Source organism: Theropithecus gelada, chromosome 6 (genome assembly GCF_003255815.1).
Source record: "Theropithecus gelada isolate Dixy chromosome 6, Tgel_1.0, whole genome shotgun sequence".
Lineage (NCBI taxonomy): Eukaryota > Metazoa > Chordata > Mammalia > Primates > Cercopithecidae > Theropithecus > Theropithecus gelada.
The window spans coordinates 150,568,126-150,580,956 of NC_037673.1; the positions used below are offsets into that span (position 1 = coordinate 150,568,126).

Sequence of the window (12,831 nt, forward strand, 5' to 3'; positions counted from 1 at the left end):
TGCCAGGGAACAATGGGGCACGTTAAGAAGGCTGCCAGGTGCCAAGCCAGAGGTATTAAAGGGACATTTGATTAGTTTTAACTCTTAATTGTCAGGCTTTTGCTTTCTTTTGTTCTCTGTAGCAATTAAGCGGCGGGTTGGAGAGGAGGGTGAAGCCCTGGTGTGGGTTTCCTCCCTCTGACTTGTATGGGCTCTCTTTGACTTTGGGTGTGAATATGACTCTTTCACCTGTCTCCTATTCTCAGCGCTCTCCCCTCTCTGTATGTGTGTGTTTCTCTGTGTCTCCTTCGACCTGCCCCCGCCCCCGCAAGCCCCATAGTCTCCATGCTGTGTGTCTCTCTCTTAGCAAATATGATGACAAATGACACTAAAGAAGCCATAAGCCTACCACGGTGGAATCCACAATTTCAATGAATTGTATCTTTTATCATATCCAGTCTCCCGCTACCTTATCCCTGCCAAATGGTTACCATCTTTGACTTGAACACCCCCAGTGATGGGGAACTCACCCCCTTTAGCTAAGCAGAGTCCTAGGTAGTCTGCCGTGGCTCAGGGGTGACCTAAGAATTTCTTAAGTACCCTCTACCCATCCCTTCAGGCTCTCAAACCTTTTTCTTCCCAGAAAGCCTTCCCGGATCTTTCCAGTTAGAATTAATCTGTCTCTTGGAAATGCCTACAAAACTTAATTTGTACCACTGTGGTGACATGAATGTTGTAGTGCTATGTATTGTCATTTCCCTAGGTGGAGGAATGTACTATTGAAGGAGTCTTCCCAGCAGGACATCCCCTTGGATGAGGCTCTAGCTGGGAAGAAGAGATCCCAGAGCTCTGTCTTGTGAGCCTGGGCTTCCTCCTCTTTCAAAAAGTTCCATTCCCAAACTTGGCCACTGTGTTTTATGTGATCTTTTAATCCAGAGAATATTCTAGGTTTTTTACAGGCCATATAGTCTCTGCCACAACTACTCAATCTGTCTTTGTAGCATGAGAGTGGCCATAGACACTACATAAACCAATGCGAGTGCTGTGTTCCAATAAAACTTTATTTGCAAAAGCAGTCAGCAAGCTGGATTGCCAGACCATGGTTTGCTGGCCCCTTTCTAGTCTTTTCATGGCCAAAGAGCCCTAGGTTTTGAGGCAGGAGCCTGACTCCTCAGGTAGGAGCCACCTTGAGTTGCTTTATGACCCTAGTTGGATCTCTGACTCAGCAGTGCCTCTGTCCTCTCCTACGTAAGCTGTGTTAATTGGGAGGATGAGTTCTAAGGATCCCTCCAGTTTTTGACACTCAGTGAGGACCTGAATTCTCTGCTGGATCTGACTGCATCTCTGAAACGGATTCCAAATCCACCTATTTTCTTCCCGCTTCCCACCAGACCGTCACATCTCACCTGGATTCCTGCCACAGCCTCCTGGCTCCTCTCCCACCTCCACCCTGAAATCAGTAGATTCTTTATGCACAGCCCAAGTGTACATTTGCAAGGGTAAATCAGAGGTTTCCGCCTTTTTCCTAAAACTCTTCAGTGGCTTCCACTGCTGCACTGAAACACAGCCCAGACCCCTGTCTCGTCTGGCCCTGCTTACCCTCTGGGGTCACCGTGTCCCCTCCTCTCAGTCACCACACTACAGCTGCATTACCCTTCTTACACATCCAGCATGGTCCTTCTTCAGGACCTTTGCATGTAGTCCTGCCTGGAATACTCTTCCCCAACATTATAGCAGGACTGGTTCCTCCTCATCTTTTAGCTCTTGTCTCCAAAGTCACCTCCTCAGAGAGGCCTTCTGTGAACATACCATCTGAAGTACCTCTTTCCTACCTACTCTGCAACTTGATCAACTGTGAAATGTCCACATGGCAACTTAGCAGTATCTGGAGTCACCTTGTTTATTTATTTACCTATCTATTTCTCTGCTCTAGTAGATACTAGCACCTCAGTAGATACTAAGATACTACCCTCAGCTGTGAGGGTAGGGGCCTCGTGTGTCTTGTTTACTGCTGTACCTTATAGTGCTGGCATGTTACAGGTGCTCAATGAATATTTGTTGAATTAGTGAATGAATGCATGCATACCTGTGTTCCCAGATACCCTACAGATAGGACTGCTCCATGTTTCTTCTCGCCATTCCTCCGTGTTTCATTTGGGCACCATTCTGTTCTTGGTGTTGTGGGAAATTGCACACTTTCACCCTAAGGGGCTGTGTTCTCATAGTGGGGGAAGAAACAGACTTCCTTGTCCCCTGTTGAGATCAGAAGGCCTCAAAAGTGTTAGCTCCCTAGGGTAACAGTCAAAGGACACTGTTTCTCTGAGATCTTTTCATCAGAAGCAGGTCCTGTCCTCAGTCCACGTGGCTTCATTGGTGGTATCTCTGGATGAGGATCCGTTTGGTTCTCTCCTTCCAGTCTTTAGAATATGAAGTAAGTAGCTTGTCTGGGATTATATTTTCCTCCTGGTTCTTAGGAGGAAAATGTAAGGGTGGACCCCTGCTTACTTCTTTTGTGAGGCGCTTCCCTGCCATCTAGAGGGAAAGTCTTAAGGAAGAGGGCTGCTGGTCGTGACCCAGGCTTTCCCAAGGACTGCAGCTCCCAGTAAGTGGGTAAATGGGCTCGTGGGTTGCATCATGTCTCTCAAAAAGCTATGGCAAAGTCCTTACTCGCTGTACCTCAGAATATGACCTAATTTGGAAATAGGTTTGTTGCAAATGTAACCAATCAAAATGATGTCATGCTGGAATAGGGTAGGCCCTTAATCCTCTGTGACTGACTGATATCCTTATAAGAAGAGGAGAAGAGACACAGAGACAGGGAGAGGGAAGAGAGCTGTGAAAAGCTGGAGGCAGAGACTGGAGCGATGCTGCCCTAAGCCAAGGTACACCTGGGGCTACCAGAACCTGGAAGAGGAGGAAGGAAGCATCTTCCCTAGAGGCTTTGGAGATAGGATAGCCCTGCCAATACCTTGATTTTGAATTTCAAGCCTCCAGAACTGTGACACAATAAATTTCTGTTGTTTGAAGCCGCTCACTTTAGGTACTTTGTTATGGTAGCCCTAGGGAACTAATACATGGACCATTTTCCATTTTCTCATCAGATTGTGTTGTATGTGTGTATGAGTGTGTCTGTATGTTATATTTGAAGGGAGATAGATAAAGCACCTTTGCAAAGGCCGGGATAATTGTCTTAATCTCTTGTAGCTACTTACGTTTCTTTTTAACTCATGGAAAAGATCCTCTCTATGGAGGATTAGCATATTACACTGCACGTATATATTCTTTAACTAAAGCCACTCTGCTTATTAAGAGATCAACCTCTTTAAAAACACCTGAGCCATTAGCCTTGAATCGCAGTGAATAAACACATGGTACATACTGCCTTTCACTTAACTGTATTATCTGTTTGTTCTGAGCTCAACAATTTATTTTTGTTCTGGGTCCCCGCTAAATTGATTTGGGGGATTACTATGTGATAGGTACGAGAAACAGCCGCTGCGTTGAGAGAGCTCCTAGTCTAAAAAGGGACGCAGACAAGTTCACAGGGATGCAGTGTGTCAGGCAGAGCATGATGAGTGTTGCAAGAGGAGATCAGCTGGTGCTGTGGGAAGCCGAGGGGAAGAGAGCAGCACCCTGGTTGAGGTCAGGAAGGACTTCTGAAAGGTGCTGATTTTTAAGATGGTCCTGAAGAAGGTTAAAGCTTTAGCAAAGTGTACATGGTAGGATTGGGGTCTCTTAGGTGGCAGGATGTGGGGAGCCTGTTTCAAGAACAGCGAGTAAGGCAGAGTCACTGAAACTTCACATGTCAGTTAGAAAGTAGCTGGAAAAGTGGGTGAGGACCAGGTCACAGGGTCCCTGATTGCTAGGCCAGGGAGGCTGGCCTGCAGGAGGCAAGGAAGCCATGGATAGTTTTTGAGCAGAGGATGACTTGATCAGGGGTAGGCCTCAGAAAGGCAACTCTGGCAATGCAGGAGCCACAGGAGGCAGGGAGAGCAGTTTGGAGGCTATTGGGGTGGAGAGAGAACGAATCCATTCATTCATCCACTGTACCTTTCTGTGGCCCAGATGCTGTGCTAGGTTCTGAGGCCACCAAGATGTGTAACGTGCAGCCTTTGAGCTTAAGGAATGCATTACTACTGTTGCAGACTGTTTTTGTCAGGCACAATGTTAAGCACTTTGCATACATTATCATCTTTGATTCTCGCAGCAACCCAATAACATACTCACTCTATCCCCATTTTATGGATGAAGGCATTAAGTATCAGGGAGAGGAACTGTTTTACCCAAGGTCATACAGCTGGTCACTGGTGGGGCTGTGACTGGCCTACAGGTTCCTGGGCCTTAACCACTTCTCTGGACTCCACACACTATAAACAGGTCAAGTCAGAGTACAATGAGATCTTTCTTGGTAGCTGTAGGTACAGGGTTCTATGTGAGCACATAGGAGAGCCAGTGAACTCGGATGGGCAGGATGGGTAAGCAGAAAAGGCTCCCTGAAGGAGGGAATCCTGACCTAAGTCTTTTAAGGGCAGTGGGATGGTTTAGCCAGGCAGAGAAATGGCTGGGCATGGGGTGGGTAGTGAAGGGATTCCAGGTAGAGGGGATAGCACAGTCAGAAGTCCAGAGTTGGGAAAACAGCATAGGGTGTGCAGGGTCTCCTAAGCTCATTATTCCTGGCCCCAGGAGTGGGGCTGGGAGAGGCTAAAACACAGGGAGGGCCAGGTCATGAGCTACACTCCATCCTCCAGTTCCCAGGAGCATGAAGGGTGTTGGGCAGAGAAGTTAAGCGACCAGATTTGCTTTCGTATGGGTCCTGGCGTTCAATAGTTGAAAGAGATCGGGAGGCCATGTTGTCAACCACTGTCAGATGTTTGCAACCAGACCAGATAAGGCAGAGGCACTCCCACGACAGCTCTCAAGGGGCCAGGGCACTCCAGGCACAGGACCTGACCTGGAAGGCTCAGCCTGCTGTGTAGCTGGCATTTAGGTCTGCAGTTCTTCTTCATTCAATATGTCATTTATGCAGCAGTTTTTGACTGAATTCTGCGCATGCCCCAGGCTGGTTCTCTGCTAAGCACTTGACATTCTAAGAGGAAAGGACATGGTCTTGGCCCTTGAGGACCAGCTGGCCCATTAGACAGATAATTCCAGGGCAGTGGGATGCATGCCATAGGTGGAGTGAGCACAGGCCTGAGAGCACAGTGAAGGATTCACGTTAGCCTTCATTCTGGCTTTCCAGCCGCCACCTCTACCTGCCCCACCCATTCACCTCAGGCTTATAAAGCCACGGATTTGCCTAGGATTGAATCCCAGCTCTGCTCTTTACTAGCTGTGTGACTTCGAGAAATTTCCTTAATCTTTTATTCTCTCTCTCATTTCTTACATTTTAAAATGGGCCTGATAATAGCACCTACTTCATAGATTAGTTATCAGGATTAAAGGAATTCACATACACAAAACACTTGGAATAGTGCCTGGCATTTAGAAAGTGGTACCTAGATACCGTTAGGATTACAGATCTGTAATCTCTTAGCCCAAACCCTGTGTATTAGGCACATTTTAGCATTCAGATTATTAGTCAAGGTTCAGTCAGGACAGAGAAATCACAAAGTAATTTGAACACAGAAAGTTTAATAAAAATAATTATTTACTGTAACAGAAGATTAGAGTAATAAAGAATTGGCTAGTAAGAAGTGAAAAGCGCTCTAAAGAATATAAGAATAGCAGATAGAGGAACAGCTTTTTTTTTTAATTTTTATTATTATTATTATACTTTAAGTTCTAGGGTACATGTGCATAACGTGCAGGTTTGTTACATATGTATACTTGTGCCATGTTGGTGTGCTGCACCCATCAACTCGTCAGCACCCATCAACTCATCATTTACATCAGGTGTAACTCCCAATGCAATCCCTCCCCCCTCCCCCCTCCCCATGATAGGCCCCGGTGTGTGATGTTCCCCTTCCCGAGTCCAAGTGATCTCATTGTTCAGTTCCCACCTATGAGTGAGAACATGCGGTGTTTGGTTTTCTGTTCTTGCGATAGTTTGCTGAGAATGATGGTTTAGAGGAAGAGCTCTTACCCTCATTGTTGAGATAACAGCACCCAAGGAAGAGGCCCCCGTAGGCTGAGATCCTGACTTTGTTGGAGAGGGCACAGCTATGCTTACTGAGTGGTAGAGAAGTCACTGCAGTGCCACCCCAGCAAAGTTCATGGGAAATCTGCCTGCTAGGGTGCTGGAGGAAGAAACACATGGTGAGGTATCTCATGGAAGACATTCTGCTACAAAACCACTCAAGGCAATGGGTGCTGGGAGAAGCTATTGGTTGTCGGATGCCGGTGGTTGCTGCACAATGCAGGAGCGAGGCAGTGGAGAAGCTACACATACTACAGGAGCTAGACATGGAGAGGTCATGCACGCTGCAGGAGGCAAGTGCCGGAGACATCACCCATGCTGCCTGCCTGCTGAACACACGAGAACCAGGGTGAAAAAAGCCTTTCATTCTGCAGTGTCTCTCCAGCATCTTCTGCTAACCACTGTTCACATCATGTTAGCTGGCAAGGGAAACACGTTTAAGGGCCCAGAACCATTTTTGCACAGCAGGCAGTGAAGGTGGGTTTGGAGCTGAGAGGCAATAAAATGATGACTGACTGTCTCAGTGAGTTTGGGCTGCTACAACAGAATACCATGGACTGTGTGGCTTCAACAAGAAACATTTATTGCTCACAGTTCTGGAGGCTGGAAGTCCAAGATCAGGATACCACCATGGTCAGGTTCTTGCCGAGGGCCTTCTTCCTGGTTTATAGACAACGACTTTCCTGCTGTGTCCTCACGTGGCAGAGAGCAGAAAGAGAGCAAGCACTCATGTCTCCACTTACAAGGGCACTAATCCCATTCACAATGGTTCCACCTTCATGACCTAATTATCTTCCAAAGGCCCCATCTCGTAATACCATCACCTTGGGGGTTAGGACTTCATCATAGGAATTTGGGGGGCATGCAACAGTCAGTCTCTAACACTGGCAGAAGAGTCTTTCTGATTTAGGAATGTTAGTAAAGTGCATATATTATTATGTAATAGCTCTAGTGGGGTTTACAGTGCTCCCCATAATCAAACACATTTTTTTCCTGCAGCAAAAATGTGTTCACAGTAAGAGGATAAATAAAGACTATAAATAGCGTCATGTCTATTCAAGTCAGGCTTTGTCACTAAATGAGTTATTTTTTTAAAGTTATTTAAAAAGCCTGTTTGGACTTTGGAATTGAGGCTAAGGGATGGTTGACCTGCATCATTTTCATTTGCTTTCTCCACGCAGCAGTCAGAGTGATCTTTTGGAAATGTAAATTATGGCACTGGGAAAGCCTAAGTGACCTCCTGTTCCAGGATAAAGACTAAACTCCACCCCTGGCCCCCTCCCCACTCTGCCCTCACCCACCTCTGCCCTCCAAAAACACGCTGACCTCCAACAAGCCATGTGTCCTGCAATAGAGCCTTGGCACATGTTACTCTCACTACATGGAGCACTCTTCTAGTTACCTACCATGCACACAAGCGCATGCACGCACACACACATGCACCTGCATGCACACACACATGCATACACACACACACACAGTTTGCTTGGCTAATCCTGCCTCACCCTTCTAATGGCAGCTCAGTGTCCCTACTCCAAGAGAACTTTCTGACCCCTTTCTACCCCCGTCTTCAGCCCACTCAGGCATTAAAGCATGTGTCTTAGTTTGTGATTATACAGACTTATAATAAGTGTGATTATTTGATTAACATGTCTCTCTATTAAACTGTAAGTGTTATAGGACAGTGACTGTATCTGCTTCCCCCCCACACACTATTTTATTCCCAGTGCTCTACGCAGTGCCTGGCATGTAACATATTTGATGAGTGAAAAAAGGAATAAACCATCTTGGATTAGATCCTGAACCAGAAAAAAATCAATTAGACATAAAGGACATTATTGGAACAACTGGCAAAATTCGAGTATGAACTGTAGATTAGATAATAGTATTGTATCAGTGTGAAGTTTCTTGATTTTGTTGTCTGTATTCTTAGAAAATACACACTGAAGAATTTAGGAATAAAAGGTTATCATGTCTTCAACTTTCTCACAAATGGCTTAGAAAAAAATTGTAGATATAGGTAGATGGGGGAGAGGGAGAGAGAATGATAAAACAGATGTGGAGAATGGTAACAGCCAATGTGGATAAAGGATATGTAGGATCCTCTGTACCAGTCTTGCATCTTTCCTATTAGTTTGAAATTATTTTACAATAAAAAGTTTTTAAAAACTCAGTGAATAAAAATGAATAATTGAGGAAAGGGATGCCAGGAGGAGGAGGACCCCCTCAGGTACAAAGGCAAGAGGGCAGGAAAGGGCTTAGTCCCTTTGGGGAACTTGCAGTCTATGTGGTTGGAGGGTGGCCCTGGGGCTCGGGAGGGAACAGCAGGGGATGGAGCTGGAGCCCCCACTGTGGCCTTTCTGGAGGGAGTGCAGTATTGAACTGTTCAGTCAGCCTTCATCTACACTTTCCCCTCTCTTTTTCTCTTGGTGATTTTTGAGCAAAAGTCTGATTGCATGAAGCCAGTGTGTCTCAGGTCTTCCATCTGATTTCTCTTTTGTCTTAACAATAGGGAAAATCTCATTCATGTATGCAGGTTACTCCTTCTGCTCTGAAACTGTGACTTTCCTGTTGTCTGCTTGCTGTTAAACTCACCATGCATTTCCCGTTTTGGTTATATAGTGTTGCATAACAAAATGTGGTGCCGTAATACAACAAACATTTATTATCTTAAAGTTTCTGTGGGTCAGCAGTGTGGGCTTAGCTGGATGGTGGTGGTACAGGGTCTCTCATGAGGTTGCTATCGTGACGTTGGCCAGCCCTGCTGGCATCTGAAGTCTCAACCGGAGCTGGTTAATCTACTTCCAAGATGGCTCACTCCCTTGGCTGCCGGGAGACCGCAGTTCCTTAACGTCAAGACCTCTTCATGAGGAAGCTTGAGTGTCCTTGAAGCATGGCAGCTCACTTTCCCCGGAGCACACCATCCAAGAGATAGGGAGAGAGCAAGCAGGAAGCCACAGTCCTTCTAGGACCTAGTCTCCAAAGTTATATATCATCATGGACTTTTTATTCTATTAGAAGTGAGTCATGAAGCTCAGCCTATGTGCAAAAAAAGAATTCAACTCCACTTCTTGGAGGGAGGAATGTGGAAGAAATTATGGACATTTTAAATCACCATAGTTCCTGAAAGCCTTTTGCTTCTGGAGGGCCAGTGTCTGCCCTCCAGAAGTTTACATCATCTGTTTAGGGAAATAAGACATGCTCCGAAATTGCTCATAAGAACCAAGATGTCCCATGAGAGATGGCTTGACAGGGTTCTGAGGAAGCAGAAATCAGAATAGATGGTAGCAAAGGAGAGCTCTTGGAAGGAGCTGACACTGCCTTCATAGATGAGCAACTTTCCCCTTGGTTCTTAACCCTGATTATTGATGTTGTCATACAATGGTAATGAATAATAATGATAGCATTTGAACATTTCTACCATGACAGGCATTGCGCCAGGCAGGGCGTGCCTTGTAGCACATCTATGTGTTTAAATAACATCCTTGGAATTGTGCAGTGGGACCATACTGATGCTAAATATTAATACTTCACTTATGTTACTTCATTTCATGCTTTGAACTACCTTGTGGAGTTGCTGTAATCCCCATTTCACATTTTCATCTGATATCTCTGTTTGTCTTAACAACAGAGATTAATTCACAGATTACAAACATAAGGCTTGAAAAACTTAAGTAACTTAAGCACGATGGCACAGCTTATAAGTGGCAGAGTGGTTAAGATCACAGGCTCCCGGCTGGGCGCAGTGGCTCATGCCTGCAATCCCAGCACTTTGGGAGGCTGAGGCGGGCGGATCACCAGGTCAGAAGATTGAGATCATCCTGGCTAACATGGTGAAACCCCGTCTCTACTAAAAATACAAAAAATTAGCCGGGCGTGGTGGCGGGCGCCTGTAGTCCCAGCTACTCAGGAGGCTGAGGTAGGAGAATGGCGTGAACCCGGGAGGCAGAGCTTGCAGTGAGTGGAGATCACACTACTGCTCTCCAACCTGGGCGACAGAGTGAGACTCCGTCTCAAAAAAAAAAAAGATCACAGGCTCCAGAGTCAGACCTGTGGGTTTAAATTTCAACGCTTCTACTTTAGAGCTTTGAGCAGGTGACTTTAACCTCTCTGTGTCTCAGTTTCCTAATCTGTAATATGCATATAAAACTATTTAATGTTCTCAGCACAGTACCTGACATGTGATGAACATTAGGTGCTATTGCTATTATTATCAGCTCACAGTCAAACACAGCTATGCTGTCCTTGAGTTCTTTGCATTGGTTTGTTATACAGAGTTGAGAGAAGCAAGTGGTAACTACAGCTACCACTCTTCATTTGTAGGGATTAAGCATTTGAAAGGAAAAACAACTTCTCCAGGCTGAACATTCCCACAGGTCTTAAATGACAGATTCTGATCATTCCCAGTTTCTCTCTGTTTTATGTCCATGAGGATATCAATGCTTTGAGGGATGCCTGGCCATTCCCCTCTCCGTATAGCACACATAGTGGCTAAGCTGGGTTTCAGGAAGCTGAACTCGAGTTGACATCTTTCTTTGGAAGTGCTTTCCCTCTTGAGGGGCAAGGGACACTGACTTGGATATAAATCAGGCTATCACAGGGTATCAGTCAGTCAGGATACAAGTCTATGCTGTCTGTGGTTGTTTTTTTTTTTTTTTTTTCCTTACTGTGTGGCCCAGGCTGAAGTGCAGGGATCATAGCTCACTGCACCCTCAAACTCTTGGGCTCAAGTGATCTTCCTGCTTCAATATGCCCAGTTGCTGGGACTATACAGGTGCCACTATGCTGGCTAGTTTTCGTACTTTTTGTAGCGACAGGGGATCTTGCTATGTTGCCCAGGCTGGTCTCAAGGCTCCTGGCCTCAAGTGATCCTCCTGTCCTGGCCTCCCAAAGTGTTAGGATTGCAGGCATGAACCATGTGCGCAGCCTGTATTGTGTATGCTAGAGCCAATTACTAAATCTTTCTGGACCCCAAGGGTCTCTTTTGGACATAGCAATTTCTCCCCTCCAGAGTTCTCCATCAGAAAGAGGATTGAGAGGGTATGTTATAGAAACTGTTCAACTCTAGTGCAAGGTTTCAGGACTCTTCGTTTCCTTCCAGCCATTTGAGAAATGTGGCTTCTTCAAGCAATTGGAATACTGAAAGGCTTTTTGATGGGAATCACTCCTCCCTAACCAGTTCCACCCACACCTTCTTTGCTAAAACGTTTTTCAGAAAAATCGGTTTTGATCTGAATTCTGAGGACCAAAACAGCCTCCAAAAATCAAGCACACAAAAAAAATCAGCCTCCAAAATAAAAAACCAGGTGGTTCTCCTATTGAAAATTCAAACCTGATAACCAACCAGAGGGACTTATCTTTTAGAATTAATCTCTTTTCCATCTTTAATGAATTGACATTTGTCTGCTGTGCCGATTAATTGTGGAATTCAGCCTCATGTTTCATTGTGATCTCAGAAGCAGCGAGCACTCATCACCAGTGGGAATGATAGAGCCTATTTTGGAAAAAAGGAAAAAAAAAAAAACCCAAACCTCCTCCCTTTCATTTCCTCACTTTAGACTAAAACGCTTCCTTTTTTAAACTTAAAAAAGGGACTAATTTTTTTCTTTTCAAAATTGGTTCAGATACGCATGAACCTTTTTTTAAAAAAAAATTATTGCACAACTCAGTATATTCATTACACACCGAGGTTATGAGTAAGTCTTCCCTGAATCATCTTGTGGTACAAAGTGACGGGAGGGGATTCAGTCAGCTACCTGTACAGGAGGCTCATTCTGTTTCTCTCCTCCATTTTCTCATTATGAAACTGTACTTTTCAGAAGACGAAAAGGGGAGAAGATGAGGGAAGAGGAGGAGGAAAAATGTCAGAGGGAAACCTAGAGCTGTCAGCAATTACTGCTCTCCAACTGCCTAACCCTAGAGCAATTACTTAAACTCAGAGCCCCTGCCCCACTTCTGAAATGGGGATAATAACAGTAGCGGCTATGTTGCAGGGCTGTGGCAATGATTAACTGAGAAAATACCCATGGGAAACATGCTTTGTAAATTCCGTTATACTATTGTTGGTACTGAGATATGATTGCATATATGTATAACTTGTGTGATTTTTAAAACTTAATTTTAAAAGGGTTGCCTTTATTTTTAGAAACAGAGTTTGAGTTGGAAGGGAACCTTAGGAATCATTCAGTACGACGTGTCACCCTGGAGAGGAATCCTCTCTATAGTTGCCTTCAAAGGTGTTATCTAGGCCAAGCATGGTGGCTCATGCCTGTAGTCCCAGCACTTTGGGAGGCCGAGGCAGGCGGATCACGAGGTCAGGAGATCGAGACCATCCTGGCTAACAGAGTGAAACCCCCTCTCTACTAAAAAATACAAAAAATTAGCCGGGTGTGGTGGCGGGTGCCTGTAGTCCCAGCTACTCGGGAGGCTGAGGCAGCAGAATGGCGTGAACCCAGGAGGCGGAGCTTGCAGTGAGCTGAGATCGCGCCACTGCGCTCCAGCCTGGGCGACAGAGCAAGATTCTGTCTCAAAAAAACAAACAAACAAACAAACAAAAGGTGTTGTCTAAGTATTGGTTTGAATAGCTCCAGGGATGTGGAGGTCACCACCTCTGTCTTTTCTTCTTTTTCCTAATTATCCCAGCTTTTTAGTTCTTCTAGATCTAAGATATAACAGTGATTTTCCTTATCCCAACGATTGACAGCAAAAGAATACTG

General features: G+C 45.3%; 1 protein-coding gene across 2 annotated transcripts in view; it reads left to right on the plus strand.

The window, feature by feature from the left end:
• GALNT10 (polypeptide N-acetylgalactosaminyltransferase 10) overlaps positions 1–12,831 on the plus strand; it is a 230,396-nt gene that overhangs the window by 12,565 nt on the left and 205,000 nt on the right. The window contains exon 2 of one of the 2 annotated variants that reach the window (XM_025387916.1): positions 4,587–4,623. The exons of the other annotated variant lie outside the window; for it this stretch is intronic. Coding sequence (XP_025243701.1) covers positions 4,587–4,623 — 37 coding nt within the window. The remainder of the gene's footprint in view (positions 1–4,586; positions 4,624–12,831) is intronic. 2 annotated transcript variants of the gene reach the window in all.